Raw genomic sequence first — 12,348 nt, 5'->3', positions numbered from 1 at the left:
AATGATGAACGATTTCTCGTTTGTCGTTTGGTCGTTGCTGAATTTACACAAAACGATTATCGATTCAATTCAAACGATATAACGATAACTCGCACGATAATCGTTCTGCGTAATAGGGCCCTTAGAGAGGACACACAGGGCCTTATATCTCTTCTCCCATGCTCCTTCCCGATTATAGAACATCCGGCTGGACTATTCTCTCTCGTCGCTAAAGTCCCCAACTTTCAGCTTTGTCACGTCTGGGCCGACTTTTCCTTTAATCTCTCTGTAACGTCTGTGCATAATAATTCCTGTGACCTGAAAGTCGCGTTCTTCAGATCACGCCGGATGCCAGCGCTACTCCAAGGATGAATATGCAAGAAAAATTACGCACCGATGCTTTATTTTTCCCTCTACAAAGGCAGAACATTTATTAATACTAAAATGTCACGGAAATCAGTCATCCTGACTTTGTGCCGCCACCGCCACACAGGCATCATTTCCTATGCTGCTAAGGAATTGGGCATATTTTATTATAATTTTTTTTTATTAAATAATTTTGTGTCTTGCAATGTAGGAAAGTTAACTGTGAAAAGCCCTGACTGTGTCTACTGCCACGGAGCTGGTAAATGTTTTATGACACCTAAACCTGCAACAGAAGGGTTAATTAAAGAGAATATCCTGGGAAAACATATATTTTGTAATGCCTAGTTACAAGCGTTCCTTGGGGGCGGAGCATGGCAGTCACTGAAAGCTCAGAGACCACATGCTCCGCCCCCGCAGACCCTCCACCAGATGTAACAGGATATCAATGTTGCCCAGAGTGGCTCCTATAGACATTGAATATAGCAGTAGCCTGCGTGCTTGACAAAACTGATACTTGGGACCCCCTTTCTTGTAATCGGTGGAGGTCCCAGCAGTTAGACCCCTTGATCAGACACCATCTGTCCTATTGTGAGTAGGAAATAACCCTTTATGACCACTTGGGAGGTTTACCAGCAGGATGTATTTGCCCATATAAAAGTCACAGGCAGTAAACAACATGAGCTGTTTTTTCAAAATGACAAACGTGGCTCTTCTGCATGTATCCTGCACCGTCTTGTATGAGGGGTTTGTCGCAGGTTGCGGCCGCAGACCGTCCGCTTGCCGTGGTTCTCTCCTGGTATCGCCATGTAGTAACCTGACACCACTAACCATTGGTTTGCACTAATCGTCCGCTTCCCGTCATTTGTCTTCTCATCATTGTACATTAAATTGTTAAGATTTATTTTTGTTACTTATTTAATTTAAGTTGCGATTTTTCAGTATTATCACCTCACATCTCAATAAAGAGTAAACCTCACCAGCCGTGGATCTGCTTCATGTGTCACAGGTTGAGCGTCTTATGTGCCGTATTACATTTATTTATTTTTTCTGTTACATATAGTTTTCTGTGCACAGTGGACTGGTGAACTATCCACAGGACACCCTGCACCCCTACTGATCATCCGCTCAGCACTCACACTACACAGTGAATGGACTTTGTTATTTTGCTCAGAACCCCCCTGAAACATGGCTGCCACCAATGGCTGTGTTGGGAAATGCAGGGCTGCTGAAGCGCCAGTCCTGGCGCAGTTGTATACATCCCTAGTATTGCTGCATGCAGATACTGATACTCCCCTGATGTCTATATAAAACATATTACTATTAGAATAGACATTAGACTGGGGGAGCTGTCTGTGTCACTAGTGCTGCAGCCTCCCCTGTTGTCTATATAATACATGTTATCATTAGAATAGACATCACACCGGGGGAGCTGTCTGTGTCACTAGTGCTGCAGCCTCCTATGATGTCTATATAAAACATGTTATCATTAGATTATACATTACACTGGGGGAGCTGTCTGTGTCACAGGTGCTGCAGCCTCCCCTGATGTCTATAATATGTTAAAATTAGGGAAGCTGTCCAAGTCAAGAGTGCTGAAGTTGTACAATGTATCAGATCATCACCGACTCTTCTACATGGTGCAGCGGCTGCAGCGCTAGTGACACAGACGGCTTCCCCCAGTGTCATGTCCATTCTTATACTAGCCTGTAGTATTATATAGACATCAGGGGAGTCTCGGTATCTGTAGCCATATCTGACTGTGGGGACCAGAAGTTGCAGACTCTTCATATATGTCATATGTTGTTTTACTGCAAATAACGGGTAAAATCTGCATTTGTTACATGCGGAATTTGTTGCGGAATATTTCTGCGTCTCAAAGGGTAAAATCTGCTGTTCCGCCATTTCCACAAAAATCCAGACAAGTTCTGTAACATACCCGATAAACTTCAGAAAGTCTCAACGACTTCAATACAAGAACCTGCTGCGATCAAAGACCACCAAAAGTCCCACGGAGGACTGACCGCCAGTCCTGGAACAGTCGAGACGTCACAGAAAACGGCTGAGGACGCCCCCTGTGCGGATCATGTAGGGATGAGAGATCATTATACTTCTGTATGGGGGGGGATCAGTGGGAGCCGACACTACGTCACATCTCGCAGACACCGTGAACAAAGCTGCAGAGCCGACACCGTGAGGGTTGTAAAAACAGATCTTTATTCCATACAAGACAAATACAAGGTGAATGGGGTCTGAGCATTAACCCTCTCATTACTCCCCAGCGACCCCCGGTGGTCAGGTAGAAAAAATAGATTTTTTTGCGGCTGTTTAAATAATTAGTGTTGTGTGCAATGTGGCAACAAGTAGGGATCATCCTTAAAGGGATCTTCCCCAAAATCCAAAAATTCCCAGTGTCTATAACTGCTCCAATAGAGGTTGTCACTCAGCTTTCCCATCTCCCTGAATGTATATCAGGTCTATAGTGATCACTCACAGCTACTACTCGAGTATAGGTGAGTGACAACCATCCCTGCCACCGCTGCTTCAGATGCAGTCACCTATCTCTTACAAATGGCTGGCTGATTCCCTGGTACTGAAGCTCAGCTCACATGAACAGAGCTGCAATACCAGACACTTCCTACGGACCTGAGTGGCGCTGTTACAGGGAAAATGAAAATAGAAAATTTTATGTGAGACTGCACATAATGTCTATCTGCAGCACCACACCTGTCCACAGGTTATATGCGGTATTACAGTTCATCTTAAAAAAAGAATGGTACTGAGATACGATGTCACATGCAACCTGTGGTCGGGTCTGTATAGGTTAAAAGAAAAAAAAACAGCTGGTGGTTTTCAAGCTGCTATAAAATAACAACAGCCAAAGGTGGCCAGAGAATGATGGGGGTGGTAGCTCTGTGTGATTTCTAACACATCTGTAAATCACTTTATTTACCAAAAATGATTCCTTACCCAAGAAAGACCACTCTAAAGTTTGGCCACTAGATGTCTCCCTTTCCTGCAGTCTGTGTATCTGTATCTAGTAACAGCTAGATCAGGACAGAACACAGGAAGTGGGGTAGAAGCAGGAGCCTGAATGGTGTACTTGCAAGCTGCCTGCTCCAGATGATCCATGCTGTTCCTGAAAGGTAAATCAAGGCTTTCCTCTCACTGTCTGTCTCCCATACAGTTCACAGCAGCTGTCCCTGTGCAGTTATTGGTATACCTGCAGTGTAAAGGGTTAATGTGACAAAATCAGGCAGGTTTTTAAAAAATCTTTGAAAAAAAAGAAAGCTTTAAAGGCGTTATCCAGGATTGAAAATACAAGGTTGCTTTCTTCCCCAAACAGCTCCGCCCTTGTCCTCAGTTTGGGTGCGGTATTGCAGCTCAGTCTCATTAAGGTGAATGGAGCAAGGTTGTCATACCGCAAATAACCTGAGGGGACACTGTTTTTGAAAAAAAACAACAATTTTTTTTTTTTTTTCCAAATCCTGGATAGCCCCTCTAAGTCTGGCAGGTTGCAGAACTTCACGCCCTCCCAGGTAAATATGAGAATCCTAGAAAAGCTGGGTGACAGCCGCTGCAGGCATCGTGTTCATTATCACCCGGGCTTCCTGCTATAGCTGGGAAATGATGGAAAAAATATTTCCAAAGAATCTTACAGATAGAATTTTTTTTTTTTTTAACGTTACGGTGAATGTCCCTTAAAAATGACGGGCGAGGACGTCTCCGGTGGTTATTTCTGTGCTTGTTGGGCTTCACTTTCCCGGGAAAACTGTGGGAGGAAAAACAAGAATTGGTTATGTTTCTAGTATATATAGAGAATATATATGTAGGTATTTAGGTGTATTCAGTATTTATATATGTAGTTATGTATGTAGGTGTATATATATATATATATATATATAATGTGTAGGTATACACATAATGTATGAAGGTAGGTAGATATGCATGGATATACTGTATGTAAATAGGTATATGCAGTATGTATCTAGGCATATATGTATATACTTTATGTAGGTATATATATATATATATATATATATATATATATATATATATATATACCTATATTGATCCCAACATTCTGTAAATGAAACCTCCAATTACAGAGACGTCTATAAGAATAATCAATCTCCTGCCTCCTCCTTGTATCTCTGTGTGTTACATTCAGACACCACAACCAGCGAAGAATAAATCAATAACCTGAGAGAAACACATGGGATACAGGGCAGCCTGGTCATGGCTGCTCTACCTGCCCGGGGGCAGCAGCCTCACCATACAGATATATATATATATATATATATATATATATACATACAGAAAGGTCTACAAGTAGCCTCAAGGAGTCCTCTCAAGGCCATACTGACTTAAAGGGGTTATAGCTGCTTCTACTGTTTACAGAGCACTGCCGCTCCTCAGCTGCTGCCTGGGAATGCTGGGAATTGTAGTTTTACAGCAATTTGAATAATATCTAGAATATCCACCCTTGTCTTTAGGTTGTTTGTGGTATTACAACTCGGCTCCATTCAGTTCACTGCAACTAAGCTGTAATACCACATTCAAACTGAAGACAAGGGTGGCGCTGTTTCTGGGGGGGAAAAAATCTAATCCTGGATAACCCCTTTAGTTAAGCCCAAAAATCTGTAGTGAATAAATTCACAAAATCTTGGTTTAGGGGGCGCTCACTGGTGTATAAATCAGTATGTAGTGACCCCCGCCCCCAGCAAGGAGAGCAAGTCAATACCTCTGCTACCTGTCAGTGACCCTGCTATATACAGCCAGAGCCAATGCTTCACACAGCTGAGGGTTTGATACAATGTATCCAGTCTGATCTTTTATCAGCAGCCGCCATATCTCCCCTGTTCTGAGATTTTGTTACATTGTATCAGTGCAGGTAACATATATTAGGATATGTACGAATATACAATGTATCTATATGCCCCTGTATATTCTAGTCTATATAGTCCCCATATACATATGAGTAATACTTACCCGGCGGCCGCACCCCATTCCACTCTGAGCCCCAATCCTGTCAATCCGAGACCCAAAGCAATCCGAGGAGCGCCTCATGCTCCGGGGGGCGCTCATCAGCTCTCGCAGCTTGTTCTTCAGAGGAGACATCCTATCCGGCTGGGCCCAGGACCCTCTGTAGCCCATGTCTGCGGGGGGCCGGGCGGCTTCTCCAGGCCAGGAGGATGAAGCTGAGTTAGGAGACTGAAGGGAATCGGAGGAATCATAGTTTCCCATAAATAAGTCTTGTGCTGGGACTTCTGGTTCTTCTACTGGGAGTTTATCCTCCAAACGCTCCAGGAGACCCTACAGAGAAGACCACCAATGTCAGCTCACACTCTGCTGGTTACTGTCATTACTTTACATTTTGCTGTATACAGCGGTGTCGTCAGCTACGCTATGGTATACGGCTAAAAACATCACTTCTTATAATATTCAAGAAATTAAAATTTAACATAAACAAAAGCTCAATGTGACCCCAGCCCGATCCGCAGCTGACGCCTCATAACCTGTCTCTTTAAGACGTCCCATAGACTATAGACTAGTGTATTCATAGGTGCCCTATATATTTGGGTGACACTCTACAAAACTCCCATCATGCCCTGAACAGGTTCATTCTTTGGACGGACGACGGAATCCATCTGTGCATAGAATGGAGTCTATGACACGGGCGGAGATGGGCACATCCATCACAGTCCGCGGGCGGGTGCCAACTGCAGAATGCGCAATGGGTTTTCCATCGCCGTTCTGTAGTGTGCACGCACCCTAAAAGAGACTCTGTCAGTAGGTTTATGCTGCCCTATGTAAGAGTAGCATAAACTAGAGACAGAGAAGCTGAACAGAATGATGTATCACTTACATCGTTCTGTGCAGCTGATCCGGAGATATCCTTCTGAATAGCATGGACAATAAGTAGTCCTGGATATTGATGAGCAGCAGCAAACTCCGCCCACTAGGTGCTGATTGGCAGTTATCTATGCATGCTGTGTATAGGCAGTTAAATGTCAATCAGCAGCTGAAGGGGGGGGGCAAGAATCATATTCTCCTGCATATTAGGAGAACAGCTGAACAGAATGATGTAAGGGTCCGTTTACACAGAAAGATTATCTGACAGATTATCTGCCAAAGATTTGAAGCCAAAGCCAGAAACAAACTATAAACAGGGATCAGATCATAAAGGAAAGCCTGAGATTTTTCCCTCTTTTCAAATCCATTCCTGGCTTTGGCTTCAAATCTTTGGCAGATAATCTGTCAGATAATCTTTCTGTGTAAATGGACCCTAAGTAATACACCGATCTGTTCAGCGTTTCTGTCCTTAGTTTATGCTGCTTTCACATAAACCCAGTGACAGATTCCCTTTAAGGTTTATTTTATTCCCTTTAAGGTTTCCCACTGGCTATTACAAGACTACAACTCCCATCATGCCCTGACAGCTTTCATCTGCAAAAGGTTTCTTGTCTTCTTTTATTATAGTAATCCCCAACCTGCGGCTCTTCAGCTGCTGCAAAACTACAACTCCCATTATGCCCCAAAAGCCTTTGATTACAAAAGATTTCTCATTCTCCTTAATGTTCTCCAATTTGTGGCTTTTCAGCTGTTGCACAACTACAACTCCCATCATGTTCCCACAACCTTTGGCTGTTGTAGCGGTGTTCTCCAATCTTTGCACTTCAGATACAAGGAAATACTGAGAGTTGTAGTTTCAAACAGGTTGCACATCATAGTAGTAGACTTGGGGGATTCCAGCTGCAGTGCCGACACCAAGGGGCCCCCAAACCCTCACATGATATTTGCTGCATTGCTATCCTGTTATGTAGTATAGGGACTCTGGGGAAACTATGACCTCTGAACCCCTATAACTGCCCCATAGGGATATTATAGACATTAGGATACCATGAAAACATGAACCAGAAGTCCGTACATGATGTCTAGTTACATCACTCATCTTATTCATCAGAAAACTCTGTAGAAACTTTGGCAAAAAAAGTTATGCTAAATGGCAAACTCAGCTCTGCTACATACGTAGTGTGTCTATCTACATGTATCACTGTCCTTACACCAGAGTCCCACCATATACTTCCCTGACATATTCAGCTCTGCTACATACATACAGTGTCTATCTACATGTATCCGTATCCTTACACCGGAGTCCCACCATATACTTCCCTGACATATTCAGCTCTGCTACATACATACAGTGTCTATCTACATGTATCCGTATCCTTACACCGGAGTCCTACCATATACTTCCCTGACATATTCAGCTCTGCTACATACATACAGTGTCTATCTACATGTATCCGTATCCTTACACCGGAGTCCCACCATATACTTCCCTGACATATTCAGCTCTGCTACATACATACACTGTCTATCTACATGTATCCGTATCCTTACACCGGAGTCCCACCATATACTTCCCTGACATATTCAGCTCTGCTACATACATACAGTGTCTATCTACATGTATCCGTATCCTTACACCAGAGTCAATCCCAGCCTATACCTCCCTGACATATTCAGCTCTGCTACATACATACACTGTCTAGCTACATATATCCGTATCCTTACACCAGAGTAAATCCCAGCATATACCTCCCTGACAGGTTCAGCTCTGCTACATGTATACACTGTCTATCTACATGTATCCATATCCTTACACCAGAGTAAATCCCAGCCTTTACCTCCCTGACATATTCAGCTCTGCTACATATATACAGTATCTATCTACATGTATCCATGTCCTTACACCAGAATACATCCCAGCCTTTACCTCCCTGACATATTCAGCTCTGCTTCATCTGTAGATATAACCTATCGTTGTACGTCTATGTCTCACCTTTAGGTCGGACAGGTCTGATGACATCATAGAGCCGTACACCGGACCCCCATGGACCGTCGTCAATGCCAGAAGAAGCAGAAGGCAAGTAAAGCGCCCAATGTCTGAGGTCCCCATGGCTCCTGCTGGCTCAGTTCTCCTATCCGCTAGCCCGAGCCTTCTCCCCGTCTGTCTGGAGGTTTGTGGCGCGCTCTGTCTGTCCGTCACCCACCACACTGACTGGTTATATAGGTGGCAGGCGGACACGAGTTTGTCTCAGGAATTAACTCATCCACATTCTATCACTTCCGAAAGATAAAGCGGCTGTTTTCAGGCCACTAGAAGATTCCCTTTTAAAGCTATCCTCCCCTCGCCATTGCAGCGAGCCCGCCGATCAGCCAACTCGCCCACTTGACCCCTTGGCTGCTGGCAGCCGGACATTCCTGCCATAAGAGGCTTCTCACCTTCTCTACCTGAATTCTTTCTATGTGTCTCATGGAAAATAAGAGAATTCAACCTTTTGACCAATGCTCTGTGTGCATATGACTATGGAATGAGGACAATGTGACTCCGGCGTCTACCAATCTTATAGCTCTATTTTTGTATCAGGACGTCCGTACATCACATGGTTACTGGCGACTATAGTAGCAGAAGACAATAAACAGAACGACTCTGTAAAAAAACTAAAATTATTATATTACCTAAAACATACAATTATACTGAGGGTGCAGTACCTGCTATGACCTTCAGGTGGTGTTAGAGAGACCTCCAAATCACACTATGCATTTCTATAGTCTGTAATTTGTATAGTGTCCAAGGCAGATATTGTATATACCGTAGGGGGCTAAATATTTCCTGACTACCCATCTATATGCCATTTCCAGACAAGTCCGTCCTAGGGTCCATCCCTGATTGACTAATATATAGGTTCCTGTTAGATGAGTATATAGACACTGGGCTGGGCACATTCGCATGCATGGTGCACGGGCCAGCTCATTTTGTAACTATTATATGGACGTTGCTAGAAGCAATTCTTGGGGCAGTTATAATGGTATAGGAATCACTGTGCTGGCACTACCCACTGTCATACCCCCTTCTATCTTTCCCTTATTGAGTATAAGTGATCAAGAAGTAGGGGACACTGGAAAGAAGAATGATTGTGGCATCAGACTACACAAGGATTGTTTGTAGTCTGTTACTATGGAGACAGTCCATATAGTGGAATTTTTATTTATTTCTTATAAGTCATGACCTGTTGTAGAGTTCTCATATTGTTAAAGGGTAAAAACGTTTCTTTCAAATCAACTGGTGTCAGAAAGTTATATAGATTTGTAATTTACTTCTATTTAAAAATCTCCAGTCTTCTGCTGTATGTCCTGCAGGAACTGGTGTATTCTCTCCAGTTTTACACAGTGCTCTCTGCTGCCACCTCTGTCCATGTCAGGAACTGTCCTGAGCAGTAGCAAATCCCCATAGAAAACCTCTAGAAGTAAATTATTACAAATCTTTATAACTTTCTGAAACCAGAATTTGCAACAGTGCCAACAAGTGATGCTTGCAAATCACAAACGTAATGGTAAATCTCAATAAAGGTTTTATGAGGAATCCGGAGGAGCGTCCCTCATGTCCGTCAGCGCTAAGAATTGATTTAAATAGAATACAAAAATTCCTAAATGACCCCTTTAACGGTGAGACTCGCAAATGTCAACTTAATTTCCTATGTTATGTACCAGCTAAACAAAGGTCAGAGCAGCAGTATACTGAGCGGGAACTAACAAGGTGACATTAATGGGGGAAGGGGGGGGGCAGGATTATTACGATAATTAACTTCTAAATCTATGTAGTTAGCGACAAGTACTGGTGGTTTATTGTGCAGCGGAGCTTGCAATCCATTCACCCCTTCTTAAATATTATTTGGCATCACTATCAGTTTTATTTTTCTGTCCCCTAAAAAGGTTTCAGTTAGGTAGAAACAAAGACGACTTCTTTTAAAACAATGTAACAAGTCTTAAGAAACTTCCACTATTGTGCATATACAGCCCCTATGCAGACCTATGTGTCTCCATGGTAACAGACTACAAACAGACCTTGTGTAGTCTGACCTTGCCTTTCATATTCCTTCCTTTAAATGTCTCTTACAAAATGACCACTTTTACTTCTTGGAGGCCAGATAGGTGAGAGTCTGACAGTATGCAGAATCAGACTACACAGGGTTTGTAGTCTGTTACTATGGAAACACAAATCACTTTCACAATATTTGATTGCAGTCATTGAAAAAATACACTTACATTCTTAGGCTGGAAATCCATATACACCTAGTCCTGCTATTAGCTGGTAAGTAGTTAGAACTGTATCCAACCTAGTCAATTCTCTGGAGTTTTCTACAGTGTATCAGACTGTTTGGCTCACAGAGATACTCCGGCAAAATGTTTTTTTTTCCTATAAATCAGTTGGAGTCAGAAAGTCATAGTTATTAGTAGTTTTGTTCTATTCAAAAATCTCCAGTCTTTCAGTACTTATCAGCTGCTGTATGTTCTACAGGAAGTGGTGTATTCTTTCTAGTTCCACACAGTGCTCTCTGCTGCCACCTCTGTCCATGTCAGGAACTGTCCAGAGCAGGAGAGGTTTTCTATGGGGATTTCCTACTGCTCTGGACAGTTCCTGACATGATTCCAATAATTATACTGACAAGTAGATGCGTTTTACAAGCAATTCTTAAACTGTATCAAATTTTCATATTATAATTTCACAACATTAGGCTTAAATCAGACAAGTGCGAACACATTAAGGGTGCGTTCACACCTACAGGATCTGCAGCTGATTTTCTGCAGCAGATTTCAGTTAAATAACTGAACACAGCATCAGATTTGATGCTGTGTTCAGTTATTTAACTGAAATCTGCTGCAGAAAATCAGCTGCAGATCCTGTAGGTGTGAACGCACCCTAAAGGGGCTCAGTCTTCAAGCCCAGCATGGGCGCTCCTGAAGTCCTTGTGTCCTTAAGCGGCAGAGACCTCCATACCGGACGGGAGGCCAGTAGTTGGCGTAACCACGCAACATTTCAGATTTAATACAGTTTAATTTAATTGTCACTTGAAAAACGCATCTATGTGTCAGTATATTTATTGGAATTGTGGACATTCAGGAGTAGGCATCTCCGGTGATTGGCACATGGCACTCCAAGGAGTAAACGGTGTATTGAGTTGTTTTTACAGAGGTGGCAGCAGTGAACTCTGTGTCAGACTGGAGAGAATACACCACTTCTTGCAGGACATACAGCAGCTGATAAGTATTGGAAGACTCGAGATTTTTAAATTAAATTACAAACCTATATAACTTTCTGATACCAAATTATTTTTAGGAACTTTTTTCCCACTGGAGTACCTTTTTTAAGGATTACATGGAGGGCCGCTGTTGTTTTTCACTACAATATGGCCACTGATTGCTGTGATCTTGTAGCATCCAATGACAGCACAGGTGGAGGCGGGGGACATTACCACCTCAACCACCTTTAGTAGATAGCGACCTGATATTCTTCAGGCGCTGCAATGGTGGAGACAAGGACCTTTAAAGTTTACGAACCCTCATATATCATCATATACTGCCATATAGTGTATAGTGCCATACTGTACCTGTATAGGGCCATACTGTGCCTGTATAGTGCCATACTCTGCCTGTATAGTGCCATACTCTGCCTGTATAGTGCCAAACTGTGTTGTATAATGCCATACTGTGCCTGTGTAGTGCCAAACTGTGTTGTATAATGCCATACTGTGCCTGTGTAGTGCCAAACTGTGTTGTATAATGCCATACTGTGCCTGTGTAGTGCCATACTGTGTTGTATAGTGCCATACTGTGCCTGTGTAGTGCTATACTCTGCCTGTATTGGGCCATACAGGGATCAATACAGGCACATAAAAGTGTCCATTATGGCATTGCTGTACATTATAAAATGATGTAACATAAGATGATGGATATAAAGGGATATAAAGCAATACGACTACGAGCATAGATGTATGATTACAATCAAACGCAAAACTGCTAAATGTTAATGATTAAAGTTGCGTTCCTTTGAAGACTGGTGGAAGGATACGGATACATATATTATATACGCCCTTCGTGATACATATATTATATACACCCTTCAGTGATGATGTACCAGGAATGATTATATACCAG

General features: G+C 42.7%; 1 protein-coding gene across 1 annotated transcript; it reads right to left on the bottom strand.

Annotated features, from left to right (window-relative positions):
- Positions 1-4,017: 4,017 nt before the first annotated feature.
- On the bottom strand, positions 4,018-8,308 carry NPPA (natriuretic peptide A). The gene is made up of 3 exons (XM_069948658.1): positions 8,192-8,308; positions 5,335-5,658; positions 4,018-4,114 (listed from the first exon to the last, which is right to left on the bottom strand). Exons 1-3 carry the CDS (start codon positions 8,306-8,308, stop codon positions 4,076-4,078), a joined length of 480 nt encoding a protein of 159 aa, XP_069804759.1. The 3' UTR covers positions 4,018-4,075.
- Between the last annotated feature and the right edge of the window lie 4,040 nt (positions 8,309-12,348).

The sequence above is a fragment of the Dendropsophus ebraccatus genome, chromosome 12 (assembly GCF_027789765.1).
Source record: "Dendropsophus ebraccatus isolate aDenEbr1 chromosome 12, aDenEbr1.pat, whole genome shotgun sequence".
Taxonomy (NCBI): Eukaryota; Metazoa; Chordata; class Amphibia; order Anura; family Hylidae; genus Dendropsophus; species Dendropsophus ebraccatus.
The sequence above is the reverse complement of the archived record's forward strand: the minus strand, read 5'-3'. Positions and strand labels throughout refer to the sequence as shown.